General features: G+C 43.0%; 1 protein-coding gene across 4 annotated transcripts in view; it reads left to right on the forward strand.

Annotated features, from left to right (window-relative positions):
- The window catches only part of GAK (cyclin G associated kinase), a 149835-nt gene that overhangs the window by 53323 nt on the left and 76445 nt on the right, over window positions 1-20067 (forward strand). For all 4 annotated transcript variants that reach the window (XM_073345849.2, XM_073345850.2, XM_073345848.2 and 1 more), the window contains 4 exons: window positions 275-410; window positions 1092-1204; window positions 4746-4857; window positions 9555-9678. In XM_073345849.2, the coding sequence (XP_073201950.1) occupies window positions 275-410; window positions 1092-1204; window positions 4746-4857; window positions 9555-9678 (485 nt within the window). The remainder of the gene's footprint in view (window positions 1-274; window positions 411-1091; window positions 1205-4745; window positions 4858-9554; window positions 9679-20067) is intronic.

The raw sequence follows: 20067 nt of genomic DNA on the forward strand, positions 1-20067 counted from the left end.
CTTCTTGTTAATCTTTGATCCTAAAGCATGAAACTTCAAAGGTTTAGTTATTTTAGAAAGCGGGGGGGTGGGGGGTAATGCAGCTGAAGTACTGTTAATAGTGTTGGGTTCCATGACTAAGCCGTTTGCCTTTATAGCAAAGTTATTTTAGATTTGAGCTTGGTCAGAGTTGTTCCAATATCTAATCGGTGTCCTATCTAAAATTCAACTTTAAATGATTTTCGGTGCCTGAATTACTGACTTTTCTTTAATGTTTGCTTTTATTTCTGTGTAGGCATTGGGCTGTATCCTATATTTATTGTGCTTTAGGCAACATCCATTTGAAGATGGGGCTAAGCTTCGCATAGTCAATGGGAAATACTCTATTCCTCAGAATGACACTCGATATACTGTGTTCCATGATCTCATTCGTAAGTTTAAAATCTTGTTTGTTTATTCTGATGCTTTGTGGACCATACGTCTTTGATCGTTAAAAATATGCTAGGTACCGTGGGATTAATCAATCAGAATTTCCAGTTCCGTTGACGGTGGCGTTGTAAACCGTATGAGAGTGATTAGTTTTTTTAGCTATTTGACATCAATATGAAGAACTTTCAAACTTTTCTACATTCAGTTAAGAACTAGATTTTTGAGTGGAAACCTTCTGGTTTTTCACTGATTTTCAGTGCTTAATCATGCTTAGGATTTTGATAAATTGGCTGGAAATACTTTGCATTTTGGTTCTGATTCCCTAAATTTGTTTCAGAAACTGTTTTACTAAAGTTCAAAAGACAGTTGAACTAATACAGTTGGTTGTTAAAATTCTGATGAAATGGGGTGGGTTCTAAGTTGCCTTTAAACATTTTCTTCAAGTTTGATGCTCTTCTAGTATTTTCTTAGTGTCATCTTGATTCATCACTAAAATCGTTATTCTTAATACATAGATAGCTGTTAAAGGCAAATGATACTTGGGTACAAATTTACTGTTTCCCTGTTTTTTCTGCATGCTTTACTATTGATAATCATGCTGCACTTGAATCCACTGAATAAAGTACATATTTATGCAATCAAAAAAGGACTGTTGTAATGTCTAAATTATTTTTTTTTTTTAGGTTCCACTTTGAAGGTGAACCCAGAGGAGAGGTTGTCAGTCACTGAACTTGTGAATCAGCTGCAGGAGATTGCGGCTGCCAGGAATGTGAATCCTAAATCTCCTATCACAGAGGTACGGGAGTGCTATAAAGAGTATAATCCTTCTTTTCCCCACATTCAATCAATAGGAACTTTGAAACAGCTGTCAAAATAGTTGTAGTGAGATTTTCAATTGAGTTTAGGGGATTTATGTGCCTAATTTCAATAGAAATTCGATGGGATTTGGATGCATAACTAATGGTTTGAAAATCCCAGCCTCAAAGCTCTTTCTCATCCAAATATGTTAAAAGGAAACCAATGGTGGTTCTTCCTGCTTATTGTCAGACTCTTGGAAGCATCTTCCTCTCAACAGCATTCCTTCTGGAGGTAGATCTTCAGTGTCACATCAGATTTGATTGAAATTGACCTGAGACGTGGTGGTTGTGAGGGTGTGTGTGTGTGGGGGAGTTAAATATGTGACAGGGAATTTAGGCCTACACAGATACACAACAGCTTAGTTAAACTGATACAGTTAATGCAAATGCCTGTGTGGAATTTTACTTTGGTTTAAGGGTAGCTTATTTCAGTTTCTTAAACCTGTTCCTAATTGACTTGAGTGTCCTTTTGCACAGATTTAAGTAAATAGATTTAAAATCTTGCCTTCATTTGAACTGGTGCAACTCTGCAAGCAGACTAGCCTTTCGAACTGTTGTGATTTTTGCTGCTGTCTGTAAAAGAAACAAAACTTTAAACTTGTAGAACCGAAGTAAGAGTCCACACAGACAGTTGCATTAGTTTTACTGCACTGGTTTAACCAAGGGCAGGTGTCAAGATTCCTTCCCCACTCTGAACTCTACAGCACAGATGTGGGGACCTGTATGAAAGACCCCCCTAAGCTTATTCTTACCAGCTTAGGTTAAAAACTTCCCCAAGGTACAAACTTTGCCTTGTCCTTGAACCGTATGCTGCTGCCACCACCAAGCGTTTTAAACAAAGAACAGGGAAAGAGCCCACTTGGAGATGTCTTCCCCCAAAATATCCCCCCAAGCCCTATACTCCCTTTCCTAGGGAAGGCTTGATAAGAATCCTCACCAATTTGTACAGGTGAACACAGACCCAACCCCTTGGATCTTAAGAACAATGAAAAATCAATCAGGTTCTTAAAAGAAGAATTTTAATTAAAGAAAAGGTAAAAGAATCACCTCTGTAAAATCAGGATGGTAAATACCTTACAGGGTAATAGGATTCAAAACATAGAGAATCCCTCTAGGCAAAACCTTAAGTTACAAAAAGACACAAAAACAGGAATATACATTCCATCCAGCACAGCTTATTTTACCAGCCATTAAACAAAACGAAATCTAACACATTTCTAGCTAGATTACGTACTAACTTAACAGAAGTCATAAGGCTGCATTCCTGATCTGTTCCCGGCAAAAGCATCACACAGACAGACAGACCCTTTGTTTCCACTCCCCCCCCCCTCCAGATTTGAAAGTATTTTGTCCTTTCATCAGTCATTTTGGGTCAGGTGCCAGCTAGGTTACCGTAGCTTCTTAACCCTTTACAGGTGAAAGGGTTTTGCCTCTGGCCAGGAGGGATTTTATAGCACTGTATACAGAAAGGTGGTTACCCTTCCCTTTTATATTTATGACAGCAGGTCTACACTAGAAGTGCTACATTGGTACAGCTGCAGTGCATCTGATGAAGACGCTCTATGCCAATGGGAGAACTCTCCTGTTAGCATAATTACTCCACCTCTGTAAGAGGTGGAAGCTATGTTGGTGGGAGAGCATCTCCTGCTGACATAGCGCCAGTGTGGACAGTGCTTAGTTTCGCTGTAACTTGCCTGGCTCGGGGGGGTGTCTTTTTCACATCCCTGAGCGACGCAAGTTAGATCGATTTTAAGCAGTAGTGTAGACCTGCCACTGCTTGTTCTGTATGAATGGGATTCTGTAGTAGAGGCTGCTGTTGGTCTTTAACTCATGGTTGGCAAGCCCTCTTCTGTCTCCCAAGCTTTGGGGTTAGCTTTCCCAAGAAAACTCTTTTTACCAGCTACAGTTACATTCCTGTTTGCAAGTTTACACTTGGTAAGTTATGGGTTGGATCCAAAATAGTGTAATGTAGCAGCTGCATATGGGTTCAGATTTCTGTCCTTGGTAACAGTGTGTTTTATGCTTCCCCCTTCCTGCCAAGGAGAGTGTGTGCAGCCCAGTTTACCTGTTTGTGCTTCCTCTGGTGATTCCCCTTCTTCTCTGGGAAGTGCTTGTTATTGTCAACATTATCTTCAGTTTTTAAGCCTTCTCCCTTGGTGTCTTTGGCCATATTTGCATTCATGTGGTGGTCCTCTATTTCTGCCTAGGTGAATGGCTCATCCAAGCGTAATTTGGACGTTAGGCATGTGTCCCCAAACATTGCAATCTAAGTGCCTTATTTCCTGCAGTTCAAATTATCCTTCATGCCAACACTGAAGCTCACTAGTATAGTGGCTGTCTAGGGTACACTTCTGTCTGTGTTCCTTTTTGAGGTGCAGCGACCTAAATGAAACATGTAGTGTGGGATACAGAAGCCTGTCTTGCTAGATAACTCTTGCTGCTCTTTTGTCTCCTACTTGGTGGTCACACTTTTTTCATGAGGAGTGTTTCTTGCTTTAGGGAAAGTGGGAGAGAAGGAAGCACTGGAAGTGTCTGCACACTTGTAAAGACTTTTCTAGAAATGGAAGTAGGATTCTGCTCAAGTGACCCAATTCATGGCTGTCCTATTTGTTGCTTGTCCTTTGCTCTGGAGGAGTGACACTCAGACTGAGGCTCGGGAGTTGCAAGTGGCTCCTTATTGTATCTCCTGTGGCTCTTTGTCACATGCAATATTAAAACACTGAATGATTTAATTATTAACCAGTCTAAGTTATTAACCAATCAAGATGCCGTTTCTATGTTAACCAATTGTAGAATACTTGGTCAGTCGTTTTGCTGTGAGATGTATATAAAAATAGTAAATGAAACAATGAATTCACACTCCTGTGGCTCTTTTGGGGAATGTTGATCGTAATTTGGCTCCTGAACCACTGAAGTCTGAGTATCACTGCTCTGGAGTAAAGGTACCATATCACACTCTTCTAAAGCTGGGCCATCTTTCTTAGCCTTTCCTTTTTCATCTGTGTTGTAGAAGAAAGTTGAGTCCTTATGGGTAAGGTTAGCTCTGGTTAGAAAAATTAGGGATAGGTTTGTAAGGCAGCCACCTTATTGCTAACATGTTGAGTTTATGGTATCAGTATTTCAGCAGTTCAGCTGGGAGATTTTTCCTACCAAGATCCTGATACTCCTCCCATTCAAGCTCGAGTTTTACTTCTGACTTTGAGCAGTAATAACATACCTGAGCAGCCAGTAAAGTGATGCATGCACCCAGAAAAACCTGGGCTGAGAGCCAAACTAAAGAATATTGCCTTGGCTTCTCATGGTGCCTAATGCACTGAAACAAAACTAGTGAAACTTTTTTGTCTTTCAGTAGTTTAAACAGCCATTCAGGGCTAAACAGTGAGGACCGGGCCACTTAAGTTTTGTAACTGTCCTTTGCCAATGCGGTGTTTATATATAAACTTAAAAAAAATTTCTCCTGATGAATATGACTCTCTGCAGCTCCTGGAACAAAATGGAGGCTATGGAAACAATACTGTGCCTAGAATGTCTACAAGTTCGGTGCCACAGGGCTCCAAGCCTGCAGGACAGCTCAACAATATGTACAATGCAGGTATGTACAGTGATACGCATCTCTGCACACACAGTGTGAATACAAACTAGTTAAGTTTATGGTATATGAAAACTTCTGGGTGGGCTTGAAATTTTAAATGAACTTATTTAGCAGAAATGTTAATTTCTGCTGAGTTATACTGCTATCTTGCTTTATGAAAACCACTTAGGTTAAGAGGAACAGCCGTGTTAGTCTGTATTCGCAAAAAGAAAAGGAGTACTTGTGGCACCTTAGAGACTAACCAATTTATTTGAGCATGAGCTTTCGTGAGCTACAGCTCACTTCATCAGATGTTTACCGTGGAAACTGCAGCAGACTTTATATACACACAGAAATCATGAAACAATACCTCCTCCCACCCCACTGTCCTGCTGGTAATAGCTTATCTAAAGTGATCAACAGGTGGGCCATTTCCAGCACAAATCCAGGTTTTCTCACCCTCCACCCCCCCCACACAAATTCACTCTCCTGCTGGTGCTAGCCCATCCAAAGTGACAACTCTTTACATAATCAAGTCGGGCTATTTCCTGCATAGATCAAGGTTTTCTCACATCCCCCCCACCCCCATACACACACAAACTCACTCTCCTGCTGGTAATAGCTCATCTAAACTGACCATTCTCCAGGTTTAAATCCAAGTTAAACCAGAACATCTGGGGGGGGGGGGGGTAGGAAAAAACAAGAGGAAACAGGCTACCTTGCATAATGACTTAGCCACTCCCAGTCTCTATTTAAGCCTAAATTAATAGTATCCAATTTGCAAATGAATTCCAATTCAGCAGTTTCTCGCTGGAGTCTGGATTTGAAGTTTTTTTGTTTTAAGATAGCGACCTTCATGTCTGTGATTGCGTGACCAGAGAGATTGAAGTGTTCTCCGACTGGTTTATGAATGTTATAATTCTTGACATCTGATTTGTGTCCATTTATTCTTTTACGTAGAGACTGTCCAGTTTGACCAATGTACATGGCAGAGGGGCATTGCTGGCACATGATGGCATATATCACATTGGTGGATGTGCAGGTGAACGAGCCTCTGATAGTGTGGCTGATGTTATTAGGCCCTGTGATGGTGTCCCCTGAATAGATATGTGGGCACAATTGGCAACGGGCTTTGTTGCAAGGATAAGTTCCTGGGTTAGTGGTTCTGTTGTGTGGTATGTGGTTGTTGGTGAGTATTTGCTTCAGGTTGCGGGGCTGTCTGTAGGCAAGGACTGGCCTGTCTCCCAAGACTTGTGAGAGTGTTGGGTCATCCTTTAGGATGAGTTCCCAGAAGTTACCTACTACAGGACAGGCCTAACAAAGAAAATAACAGAACGCCACTAGCCGTCACCTTCAGCCCCCAACTAAAACCCCTCCAACGCATTATTAAGGATCTACAACCTATCGTAAAGGATGACCCAACACTCTCACAAGTCTTGGGAGACAGGCCAGTCCTTGCCTACAGACAGCCCCGCAACCTGAAGCAAATACTCACCAACAACCACATACCACACAACAGAACCACTAACCCAGGAACTTATCCTTGCAACAAAGTCCGTTGCCAATTGTGCCCACATATCTATTCAGGGGACACCATCACAGGGCCTAATAACATCAGCCACACTATCAGAGGCTCGTTCACCTGCACATCCACCAATGTGATCTATGCCATCATGTGCCAGCAATGCCCCTCTGCCATGTACATTGGTCAAACTGGACAGTCTCTACGTAAAAGAATAAATGGACACAAATCAGATGTCAAGAATTATAACATTCATAAACCAGTCGGAGAACACTTCAATCTCTCTGGTCACGCAATCACAGACATGAAGGTCGCTATCTTAAAACAAAAAAACTTCAAATCCAGACTCCAGCGAGAAACTGCTGAATTGGAATTCATTTGCAAATTGGATACTATTAATTTAGGCTTAAATAGAGACTGGGAGTGGCTAAGTCATTATGCAAGGTAGCCTGTTTCCTCTTGTTTTTTCCTACCCCCCCCCCCCAGATGTTCTGGTTTAACTTGGATTTAAACCTGGAGAATGGTCAGTTTAGATGAGCTATTACCAGCAGGAGAGTGAGTTTGTGTGTGTATGGGGGTGGGGGGGATGTGAGAAAACCTTGATCTATGCAGGAAATAGCCCGACTTGATTATGTAAAGAGTTGTCACTTTGGATGGGCTAGCACCAGCAGGAGAGTGAATTTGTGTGGGGGGGTGGAGGGTGAGAAAACCTGGATTTGTGCTGGAAATGGCCCACCTGTTGATCACTTTAGATAAGCTATTACCAGCAGGACAGTGGGGTGGGAGGAGGTATTGTTTCATGATTTCTGTGTGTATATAAAGTCTGCTGCAGTTTCCACGGTAAACATCTGATGAAGTGAGCTGTAGCTCACGAAAGCTCATGCTCAAATAAATTGGTTAGTCTCTAAGGTGCCACAAGTACTCCTTTTCTTTTCACTTAGGTTAAGTAAATGATTATTGTTAAGCAAGCTTATATAGTTCTTGTGAAGGACTTCACATTTGTAGATTGATTCCACCTTCTTCAGAATAGACTTCATGTTTATACATTCAAATGTAAAAATTTACTCCCTACATTCTTCTCACAAGAAGAGAGAAAAGACTCAGCTTGCTTAAGTGCAACAGATGATACCAAATGGCATTGTTAACCTGTGGAATAAAACAATTAGATGAAACACCTAGATGAAAATGACTTATCTGCACAATGAATATCAGTTCATAAAAATAATAGCAGCTAAGGAAAAGGCAGCACTTAGAAGATTCATATAAAAATTGGAACATGCTATATGAACATAAAAATAGATTGGTTAAGGATCAGAAATGTCATTTTTTCCAAAAAAACTCAAATAGAAACCTCCACTTTAGAAATATATTATGCTAAAAACAGATAATAGCCTACTTTGGTTGAACTTCAGTTCTTCCAACTAATCTGTTAATTGGTCTTAGTCAAAGCATCCTTTTTTTGTGTCTAATATGTATAATCTTGCTAACTGAAATAACAGTTTCTGTCCTGTGTCATTTAATGGCTAAATATTAAACTGTTAACTTCATAAACATAAATGCTTCAAGGAACTGAATATTTCACCTAAAATGAAAGACTGGAAACATAAATAATTTTACTGCATGCAATTTTTTCTCTTCCTTGATTTAAGTTATTTTATTCATACCTTCTGTGCAGCTCATGAGGGAAAAGTATAAATTAAAATAATTTACCTGAAGGGGGAACTTTAAAATGTGGTAAATTTATACTACCAATAAAGGACTTTAGTAATACTATCCACACTTTATTCTCTGTGGGATGAATCTTCCTTCATAACAGGATTGTGTTTTCAAATGCTTTTCTGGCCATCTGGTTCACACAGGGTGAAAGAAGACTATGTATTACACAATAATATTAACAGGCTGTTGTCCAGCGGATGATGATAAAAGGAAATGTTAGTATTCCTGGTAACAAATGTAACTTTCCAAGATAAAACCAGAAATGGCTGTAAAATGTACTACATACGGTCAAGTAAGCTTGTCAGTGGCATACTGCATATCAGGATGATGGCACTAAATAGAAAGACAGCATGCCACAATTTAAACCAGGGGTCTCAAACTCAATTTACCTTAGGGCCAGTGCCAGTCCTCAAATCCTCCCAGCAGGCCAATAATGTCACTGAAGATGGCGTTCAGAAAAGAAAATGTTTATATTGTATCTTTTATTTCGAATTTCTGAGAAGTAATAAAACTGTCATACAACTTCATACAATTTTTTGCCTTCCAGAGAGTTTTTAGTGTTTGCCAGACACCTGGCAATGCTTCAGTTCTGTCAGTTTGTTGTTTGTCCTCAGTGACTGAGCAGTTGAAACCTTCAGGAATGCAGCGAGGTGTCCATCAGATAGTTGTATTCAGTATTTTGACTTACTTTTTTCCCCCACAAGGAATATAAACGACACTGCCTCCATGGCTGACTCTGCCTGGCAACTAATGATGCTGCCTCCATGGCTGACTGTGCCTGGCAACTAATGATGGTATCTCTGTCCCTCTCCCCTAGCCAATAGGAGCTGTGGGGGCCAATGCCTGCCGCAGACATTGCTGGCAGTGTGGCTCTTTCCTCTGTGGGCCGCAGTGGGGAGGTTCTTAGGTCATAGATGGCCCGCAGGCCAGGACTTTGAGACCCCCTGATTTAAACAGTGATATGTCAGAAATGCATACAGCCAGACACTTGGTGGTCTGTCTTTCCTTCATAAAGAGATGTAAAATGGTTTGTTACATGTTTTGTAAATATAATATCTGTAAACTATTCTGGTTTACCACCATAGTATGTTGGGACCATAGAAAAATATTGTTGTGAGGTTTCAAAAAGAAAAGGAGTACTTGTGGCACCTTAGAGACTAACCAATTTATTTGAGCATAAGCTTTCTTGAGCTACAGCTTTGGTTAGTCTCTAAGGTGCTGCAAGTACTCCTTTTCTTTTTGCGAATACAGACTAACACGGCTGTTACTCTGAAACCTGTCGTTGTGTAGTTTGTTCTTCAGAAGTTGAAAGCTTCATTCTGGGACTGAGTGTAACAGGAAGGCTGATCCTATTTTAGTACATCTTAAGTTGTTGGTAGTTCAGTTTGATTTTGCATTGGGAAGAGAAATTGGAGCACAATTCCGTTACATTCCTTGTTTTTTTTTTAAATTGTAACTTTAATTTGCTTTTTAATTCTAGGCCTGACAGTTGCAGAACTTGACCAGTCTTATGTAGGGTTCTTTGATATTCTCAAAGGTGGAACAGAGCGATTTTTCACAAACATCAAGGATACTTCTTCTAAAGTGATCCAGTCTGTGGCCAAGTAAGTAGAAAGAACATCTGTGTTGATAATTTCTAAAAGGGAAGGTCAGAAGTGTCTCATTGAAACTACAAAAGGCATCCTGTTGGTGCTGATAGGAGACCAAATATGCCAGTACTCAGTATTCCATTTAAAATTTCGTCACTGTGAACTAATGTAAAAATCACTATGGTAACTGTATCATAGGAGCTAGAACTGGAAAAGAGCATTTTAAATGTAATGAATCTTTAAGTCACTGGGGAATGGTTTTCTGCAATGTATAGCAGAATTCCCCCAAGTAGGGCACCTGGACAGACAGCCTCCTTGCTTTGCCCATTACTGATGATCAGAGCTCACATACTCTAGCACTTTCTGTGCAGCCAGCCAGCCTGCCTCAGCATAGGAAGAGCCTCCAGAACTCTGCTCTCCCTTCCCTTTCTTTTTTTCTCTCTCTCGCTTTCACACATGTTAAGAGAATCTGAGAGAGGGAGGAATGTGGGGTGGGGACTCAGAGTGTGAGGGAGAGTCACAGGGCTGTGAGGGAGTTGTGGGGCAGAGTTGTGTCTAAAAATGTAGACAAAGTCAAGTGGAGGAGGAAGGAGAAGTAATGAGTGAACAAAACAAGAGGGAGAGGGAATAAAAGTGTGAGAAATGTGTAGATTATTAATTGCAGTCACTAGTACCTTACAAAGAAAAAGAAGCTAGAGGAAATATTGATACAGTCTTGTCTACCTGGTGTAGTCTTAAGTGTTTTAAGAATTCCATCACTCCTGAAAATGACTCAAGTGTCTGGAGCTTGTGGGTAGGGAAAATTAAGGCTAGATATGCTGAAAAGTTACCCTTTTCACTCAGTTTCCCTGTATTTCTGGGTAAACAAAACTGTCTCCCTCTTCAGTGTATGCACTCTTCAGATACTTAAACACAGTGTACTCCCTCTTGGTTCGGCCAGGCTATACTTTTTTTTTTTTTTTTTTTGGCGCTATTTTCTATCTCATTTCTTTCAAACCCATTCCCATTTTGCTGATTTTTTTCAGAATTTCTTTCAGTGTCTCTTATCTTTGTGGTACAGGGATGATCAGAACTCAAGTACGTTTTATTGAACATTAGATGTGGTGTCACAAAGGTGTGAAAATGGACTTTCTTTCCATGATTTAGATGCCTCTGTGTGGGCCAATGTTCCAATAATTCTTTCTGCTGTATTCATTACAAGATCACATGTAATTTATTTGTTGGTACTTTCTCAGATACTCAGCATTAGTGCTTTACAAGAGAGTCTCCTTCCTGTCAAACAGCACTCTGGGCTTATTTACCCTCTAATGTTATTAGCCAGGTTGAATCTCATTGTTTACTTGCTGAATTTCCACTTTATCTGGGTCCCTTTTTGTACTTTTGGTGTTGGCAACGCCTCCTTTTTTTCAATACTTGCTGAACTTGAAGGGTTGGCTGCAATGCAGAAAATACCCTTTTACTGTTTCTTTGGTGTACAGATGTTCAATTTTCTTTTTAAAAAAGTGATACCATATTAGAAATCAGGTCCTCCTTTCCTTCTGTTGGAGGATCTGGATAGTGAGGTCACATACAGCTGTAATCTGAGTTCTGGCTCCAGCTGATAAAGCCTCCTTTAAACTGTTGTATTTTTTTTTAAGTTTCTGAACCAGCAATAAACAGTATCCATCAATAAATGGGAGTCCCTGCACAATTGTTTATTAAACAAATAAAATACTTACTCAGTCACTCTCCAGGAAACAACTCAGAAGCAGGGGAAAAAAAGAGCATTTCAGCCCGTAGCAGTACAGAGCCTCACAATTTCCCCTATCCCTAAAGGTCAGGGAGGGAGGACAAGCTTTGTGGTGGGCCCTAAAGGTCACCAGGGTCAGGCAATTTCAGAAAAAGGGGAGAAGAGAGTGCTGGAGCAGCCTTGTGTGACATCACTAGTAGGATTCTCTAGTGTTGCTAATGTCCTCCATGAATGCTGAGTGCAACAGCAGTATTTCGATCTTCCAAGTGTGCTGAGTGCTTCAGACAAGAGAGGTGACACAGGACTGAGAGGAAGGATGGCTGTGTTATGGCACTGGACCAGTAGATGCAGGAGATACAGGTTCAAGTTCTGGCTCTGCCACAGACTTCATGTTTGACCCTGGGCAAGTCATATAGGAGAAGATTTTTTCAGAAAGCAGTGCATAATTGTAGGCTTCTAAATCCATATTTAACCTTATCACTCACTTTTCAAAATTTTGGTCTGAAGTTTGTGCCTCAGTTCCCTATCTGTAAATGGGGATATTTTCCTGCCTCCGTGTGTTGCAAAGTACGTGAGGCAGTGAGCTAGTACAGTGAAGAAGATATAAGCAACAGTACTTGTTATTAAAAAGTTTAATGTTCTGTGTACATCGCGGAGCAGTAAAATGCCCAGGCCATGTTGAGATTTTGCTTTGTAGTTCACCTTTCAAAGGACACTGTTAGGTGGCTTTGCCCCAGAATAATTTGCGTATGACTTTGAAAATTAAATTTAAAATTCAGTATTAATAGATGTGTTCTATCCAAATCTGCCCCAGACTCCCAGACTGCTGTGCTGGGCATCACAACATGGGGAATAGATGGCCAGCCCTCTGTGGAGAAAGAGGTGGTTAAGGACTATTTAGAAGCACTGGACGTGCACAAGTCCATGGGGCCGGATGAGTTGCATCCGAGAGTGCTAAAGGAACTGGCAGCTGTGATTGCAGAGCCATTGGCCATTATCTTTGAAAACTCGTGGCAAATGGGGGAAGTCCCGGATGACTGGAAAAAGGCTAATGTAGTGCCAATCTTTAAAAAAGGGAAGAAGGAGGATTCTGGGAACTACAGGCTAGTCAGCCTCACTTCAGTCCCCGGAAAAATCATGGAGCAGGTCCTCAAAGAATCAATCCTGAAGCACTTACATGAGAGGAAAGTGATCAGGAACAGTCAGCATGGATTCACCAAGGGAAGGTCATGCCTGACTAATCTAATCGCCTTCTATGATGAGATTACTGGTTCTGTGGATGAAGGGAAAGCAGTGGATGTATTGTATCTTGACTTTAGCAAAGCTTTTGATATGGTCTCCCACAGTATTCTTGTCAGCAAGTTAAGGAAGTATGGGCTGGATGAATGCACCATAAGGTGGGTAGAAAGTTGGCTAGATTGTCGGGCTCAACAGGTAGTGATCAATGGCTTCATGTCTAGTTGGCAGCCGGTGTCAAGTGGAGTGCCCCAGGGGTCGATCCTGGGGCCGGTTTTGTTCAATATCTTCATAAATGATCTGGAGGATGGTGTGGATTGCACTCTCAGCAAATTTGCGGATGATACTAAACTGGGAGGAGTGGTAGATACGCTGGAGGGCAGGGATAGGATACAGAGGGACCTAGACAAATTGGAGGATTGGGCCAAAAGAAATCTGATGAGGTTCAATAAGGATAAGTGCAGGGTCCTGCACTTAGGACGGAAGAACCCAATGCACAGCTATAGACTAGGGACCGAATGGCTAGGCAGCAGTTCTGCGGAAAAGGACCTAGGGGTGACAGTGGACGAGAAGCTGTATATGAGCCAGCAGTGTGCCCTTGTTGCCAAGAAGGCCAATGGCATTTTGGGATGTATAAGTAGGGGCATAGCGAGCAGATCGAGGGACGTGATCGTCCCCCTCTATTCGACATTGGTGAGGCCTCATCTGGAGTACTGTGTCCCGTTTTGGGCCCCACACTACAAGAAGGATGTGGATAAATTGGAGAGAGTCCAGCGAAGGGCAACAAAAATGATTAGGGGTCTGGAACACATGAGTTATGAGGAGAGGCTGAGGGAACTGGGATTGTTTAGTCTGCAGAAGAGAAGAATGAGGGGGGATTTGATAGCTGCTTTCAACTACCTGAGAGGTAGTTCCAGAGAGGATGGTTCTAGACTATTCTCAGTGGTGGAAGAGGACAGGACAAGGAGTAATGGTCTCAAGTTGCAGTGGGGGAGGTTTAGGTTGGATATTAGGAAAAACTTTTTCACTAGGAGTGTGGTGAAACACTGGAATGCGTTGCCTAGGGAGGTGGTGGAATCTCCTTCCTTAGAAGTTTTTAAGGTCAGGCTTGACAAAGCCCTGGCTGGGATGATTTAATTGGGGATTGGTCCTGCTTTGAGCAGGGGGTTGGACTAGATGACCTCCTGAGGTCCCTTCCAACCCTGATATTCTATGATTCTATGCCCAAAACAGGGGGTACATAGGAATTTAAGTTTTTCCTATCAGTTTCTCTTCTTTGTCTGGCTCAGTTAATTGAAAGATTGAATAATGCCAGGCCTAAAAGAGATCCCTGCAGGTATCATTCTAGATAACGTTCCCAACTTGGCATGGAACATTGGTGTAGATCATTATCTATTGTTCATAGTCTTTCAGTAAGTTTTCAGCCCAGGTAAAAGTGTTTTTATCCAAGCTCATATCAATTATTTTTGAGATTTCATTAGACTTAATTTTCTTAGACTTTGCATCTGTTTCCCTTTTCCACAGATTATATAAAATTCTAAAGATTTTTTGAGTAAGAAAATCAGGTGTATTCCCTAGTTATAAAGGAATAAAACAAAATTAAAATTAAATGATGGATTATCTTTCTCAGGATCTCACATTTTAAACAGCACTTCTGTCTACTCTGATTCTAGTCAGTATTACCAAGCATATTTTCAGTTTAGATAGTTTCTTCATGGATGCTTGAAGTTTATAAGTGCATTGTCCTGCGTATGTCAGGCAAGAAGCAGGATAAGTATTCTACTGTACATTGCATTTGCTCCATATTAAAAATGATGTTGCATGTCATAGAGACGAGGTGGGTGAGGTAATCTGTTATTGGACCAACATGTCATGGAATCCTAGAAAAGACCTATTAAGTCACTAATAAATAATCTTGCATTATCAATAAGATTAACAAAGAAAATGATTCTTTAACACTCCATATAATTTTAGGAAGTGAAAAGATCTATTAGATCACTGGCAAATGCTGTGGGCTGAGCAAAATCTTAAATGGTTTGTTAGTTTCAATAACTCCAGATATGAAGCCATGGTATAGTTGGTTTTAGGGTTTGGAAAGATTTTCTTTGCTCATTTTAATCTTCTTGTAGTCAGCGTGGTCTAGCAATCACAGCTGGGCTGAGTTCTGCCCATCAAGGGTTGTAGTTTCTGGGCAGCAGCTGGAGGAGTTGCAAGAGCTAGGTTCTGTAAGCAAGAGTCAGGGTCAGAGTCAGGCCTGGAACAGAGACCTGCAGCACCTCCTCTCCACAGTGCTTCTTGGCTGTATTTCTGCATGGCCTTCCGGTGGCATGGTGGGAATATCAGACGTGGGTTCAAGTCCCCAGATGCTTGCAGCTCTTAATGTGCTCCCCTAAATAACTCTGCCACTCCTCTACATTCTAGTATTTACATCCTCCAAACACCCATGCTTCCTGTACCTCCCTTAGGCCCACTTCCCAAGTTGTTTGCTATAGCCATGTTTTTGCAGCTGATGTGGTCAGGGTGAAACCCTGTTTTCAGATGCTCACAACTTTCTCAAGATTCTCCATTCAAGATGAAACTTCTCATGCCTGGCGTCAGCTCCAAAGCCAATTATTTTTTTGAAGAGTATCTGTGCAGCTGTTGTTTTCGTGCTATTTTTGATGGGGTGTTTTGCTCTTAATATTTCCTTTGATAATTCAAATGCATGAAATGGAAGCACCAGAATTGCCATTTGTTTTCCTCGCTGAGGAATCTGTGTTGAGTTGGGGGAAAACAACATTTGGAACCAGGAGAATTAAAGCCGTTAGTGATGAAGATATTTGCACCTGAGTAGCAAATTTTCAAAGATGTGGTATCTCATAGCCTGGGTTACAGAGGGCGGCATTCATCATCTTGACTAGTTTGTGGAGGGCAGTGCTGCTGACGTAAATCCCCTTCCTTTCCTTTTGTGTATCAGTCAGCTGTTGAATGTGAGTGGAAATAATATCTGCTTCCTGCTTAATATCTGCATGGCAGCTGCCAGGGAAGGAGTTGTTAAATGGCTGCACTGATTCTGAAGTCCCAATTAGGTTGATCCTGGCACACATAGCTAGATGGGAAGCAGACCTTTGAGCCAAGATAGCTCTGGGTGGGAGTGAGGGAGGATGAAAAAAGAGTTGGGAAGACCAAAGTGGGAAAGAGGGGCTCTGGTAATCTCTTTCCTGGTTCCTTGAGAGAGCTGTCTGTTCACATGGCTTTGACTTCCATATTCAACATCTTGATTCTTCTTTTATCTGATTTCTACTATCCTGGCAAGTAACCAGCAAGCCCTAATCTAAAGGACTTTTTCCCCATATTTATTCCTTTCAGTATTTATGGTGCCTTTGACGAATTTGACAACCTTTTACTAGAGACACAGGTTCTTGGGCTTCCATATCTCCCTAGCCTCATTCTCTCTTGGCCTTGCTACCTGTTCCATCAGCAGTATTGTCATTGGATCCTCTCTGGTGCTCTACAAGTGTCTGTGTATTATCACCTTTTATTCCTGTCAGTGATCTTAATCCCTTCCGTGGTGCCACATGACTCTCAGATCTTCCACTTCTCTTTGTTCAAGTTCTCATCTTCCTGTTCTTTTCCTGATGGCTCCTCCATCATTCTGTTTAAACCAGTGGCTCTGAACCATTTACCATTGTGGGCTGCATATGCAGCTCTCTGTGTTCTGTGGGCCGCATCCACAAAATATATATACAACTTTGTATGGCCCTGAGGATATCACATGGGCTGCAGATGTGTGCTGATTGGGCCGCAAGCAGGCCACTGGTGGTGGGTTGAGAGCCACTGTCTTAAACAGTGAAACCTGAACCTCTTTTCTTACTACTTAAACAATCTTCCTTTCATTCCTTTGCCATTATGTTCAACAGCTGCACTATCTTCCCCCATCATTCATGTTCACAGCCTTGGAGCTACTTGTGATAGTTCCCTTGCCTTCTGTCCTCCCATTGAGGCTTTTGCCAAATCTTGTTTCTCCTGTTACAATATGTCTATTAAAATTTGCCTCTTCCTCAGATTCCCCAGCTGCAAAGCTATGACTACCCCTTGGTTCTCATATTAACCTCCTGACTTGCTTATCGTCAGTCCATGTAACGTGCAGCACTTAAAACTCTTTTTCTGCTTTTTCAGCTAAGTCATTCTCCTCCCCCTCCTTTCCCCAGCTCTCTCAACCTCCACTGGCTCCGGTTCTCTTGCACCAAAAGTTCAAACTTTTTGTTCCCATTTAAGGCACTACCTACATCCCAACTTTCATTGCTCTCACCTTCCCTCTGCTCACTCTTGCCACCTTGTTGCTTGTTCGTATTCTCTGCTCTCTTCATTTTCGTGCCTCTTTCCATGCTGTCCCCTGTGCCTGGAGCGCCTTTGTGCCGGGCATCATCTCCCCTTCAAAACCCACTCACACCTTGGTTCCTCCTGAGCGCCACTCCTGTCTTCCTCTGTCATACTCAGTTTAAATATACCTGAATGGAGAAGACTCATTCATAATAGGGTATGTCTACACTACAAAATTAGGTCGAATTTATAGAAGTCGTTTTTTTAGAAATCGGTTTTATATATTCGAGTGTGTGTGTCCCCACAGAAAATGCTCTAAGTGCATTAACTCGGCAGAGTGCTTCCACAGTACCGAGGCTAGAGTCGACTTCTGGAGTGTTGCACTGTGGGTAGCTATCCCACAGTTCCCGCAGTCTCCGATGCCCATTGGAATTCTGGGTTGAGATCCCAATGCCTGATGGGGCTAAAACATTGTTGCGGGTGGTTCTGGGTACATATCGTCAGGCCCCCGTTCCCTCCATCCCTCCGTGAAAGCAAGGGCAGACAATTGTTTCGCGCCTTTTTCCTGAGTTACCTGTGCAGATACCATACCACGGCAAGCCTGGAGCCCGCTCAGATAACCGTCACCGTATGTCTCCTGGGTGCTGGCAGATGTGGTACTGCATTGCTACACAGCAGCATCAACCCGTTGCCTTGTGGCAGCAGACGGTACAGTACGACTGGTAGCCGTCATTGTCATGTCCGAGGTGCTCCTGGCCACGTCGGCCAAGAGCGCCTGGGCAGACATGTGCACAGGGACTAAATTTGGAGTGACTTGACCAGGTCATTCTCTTTAGTCCTGCAGTCAGTCCTATTGAACCATCTTATGGTGAGCAGGCAAGCGATACGGATTGCTAGCAGTCGTACTGTACCATCTTCTGCCAGGCAGGCAAGAGATGAGGATGGCTAGCAGTCCTACTGCACCGTCTTCTGCCGAGCAGCCATGAGATGTGGATGGCTTGCAGTCCTTCTGCACCGTCTGCTGCCAGCCAAAGATGTAAAAGATAGATGGAGTGGATCAGAACAAGAAATAGACCAGATTTTTTTTGTACTCTTTTGCTTCCTCCCTCTCTCCCGTCTAGGGGACTCATTCCTCTAGGTCACTCTGCAGTCACTCACAGAGAAGGTGCAGCGAGGTAAATCTAGACATGTATCAATCAGAGGCCAGACCAACCTGCTTGTTCCAATAAGAACGGTAACTTAGGTGCACCATTTCTTATTGGAACCCTCCGTGAAGTCCTGCCTGAAATACTCATTGATGTAAAGCCACCCCCTTTGTTGATTTTAATTCCCTGTAAGCCATGTCGTCAGTCGCCCCTCCCTCTGTCTGCCGTTGCTCTGACGATCGTTCCGCGCCTTTTTTCTGTGTGGACGCCATACCAAGGCAAGCATGGAGGCCGCTCAGCTCACTTTGGCAATTAGGAGCACATTAAACACCACACGCATTATCCAGCAGTATATGCAGCACCAGAACCTGGCAGAGCGATACCGGGTGAGGAGGCGATGTCAGCGCGGTCACGTGAGTGATCAGGACATGGACACAGATTTCTCTGAAAGCATGGGCCCTGCCAGTGCATGCATCATGGTGCTAATGGGGCAGGTTCATGCTGTGGAACGCCGATTCTGGGCTCGGGAAACAAGCACAGACTGGTGGGACCGCATAGTGTTGCAGGTCTGGGACGATTCCCAGTGGCTGCGAAACCTTCGCATGCGTAAGGGCACTTTCATGGAACTTTGTGACTTGCTTTCCCCTGCCCTGAAGCACATGAATACCAAGATGAGAGCAGCCCTCACAGCTGAGAAGCAAGTGGCGATAGCCCTGTGGAAGCTTGCAACACCAGACAGCTACCGGTCAGTTGGGAATCAATTTGGAGTGGGCAAATCTACTGTGGGGGCTGCTGTGATGCAAGTAACCCACGCAATCAAAGATCTGCTAATATCAAGGGTAGTGACCCTGGGAAATGTGCAGGTCATAGTGGATGGCTTTGCTGCAATGGGATTCCCTAACTGTGGTGGGGCCGTAGACGGAACCCATATCCCTATCTTGGCACCAGAGCACCAAGCCGCCGAGTACATAAACCGCAAGGGGTACTTTTCAATAGTGCTGCAAGCTCTGGTGAATCACAAGGGACGTTTCACCAACATCAACGTGGGATGGCCGGGAAAGGTACATGACGCTCGCATTTTCAGGAACTCTGGTCTCTTTCAAAAGCTGCAGGAAGGGACTTTATTCCCAGACCAGAAAATAACTGTTGGGGATGTTGAAATGCCTATAGTTATCCTTGGGGACCCAGCCTACCCCTTAATGCCATGGCTCATGAAGCCGTACACAGGCAGCCTGGACAGTAGTCAGGAGCTGTTCAACTACAGGCTGAGCAAGTGCAGAATGGTGGTAGAATGTGCATTTGGACGTTTAAAGGCGCGCTGGTGCAGTTTACTGACTCGCTTAGACCTCAGCGAAACCAATATTCCCACTGTTATTACTGCTTGCTGTGTGCTCCACAATATCTGTGAGAGTAAGGGGGAGACGTTTATGGCGGGGTGGGAGGTTGAGGCAAATTGCCTGGCTGCTGGTTACGTGCAGCCAGACACCAGGGCGGTTAGAAGAGCACAGGAGGGCGCGGTATGCATCAGAGAAGCTTTGAAAACCAGTTTCATGACTGGCCAGGTTACGGTGTGAAAGTTCTGTTTGTTTCTCCTTGATGAAACCCCCCGCCCCTTGGTTCACTCTACTTCCCTGTAAGCTAACCACCCTCTCCTCCTCCCTTGGATCATTGCTTGCAGAGGCAATAAAGTCATTGTTGCTTCACATTCATGCATTCTTTATTCATTCATCACACAAATAGGGGGATGACTACAAGGTAGCCCAGGAGGGGAAGTGGAGGAGGGAAGGAAAATGCCACACAGCACTTTAAGCACAGCACTTTAAAAGTTTACAACTTTAAAATTTATTAAATGCCAGCCTTCTGTTTTTTGGGCAATCCTCTGTGGTGGAGTGGCTGGTTGGCCGGAGGCCCCCCACTGCGTTCTTGGGCGTCTGGGCGTGGAGGCTATGGAACTTGGGGAGGAGGGCGGTTGGTTACACAGGGGTTGTAGTG

Source organism: Lepidochelys kempii, chromosome 5 (assembly GCF_965140285.1).
Source record: "Lepidochelys kempii isolate rLepKem1 chromosome 5, rLepKem1.hap1, whole genome shotgun sequence".
Lineage (NCBI taxonomy): Eukaryota > Metazoa > Chordata > Testudines > Cheloniidae > Lepidochelys > Lepidochelys kempii.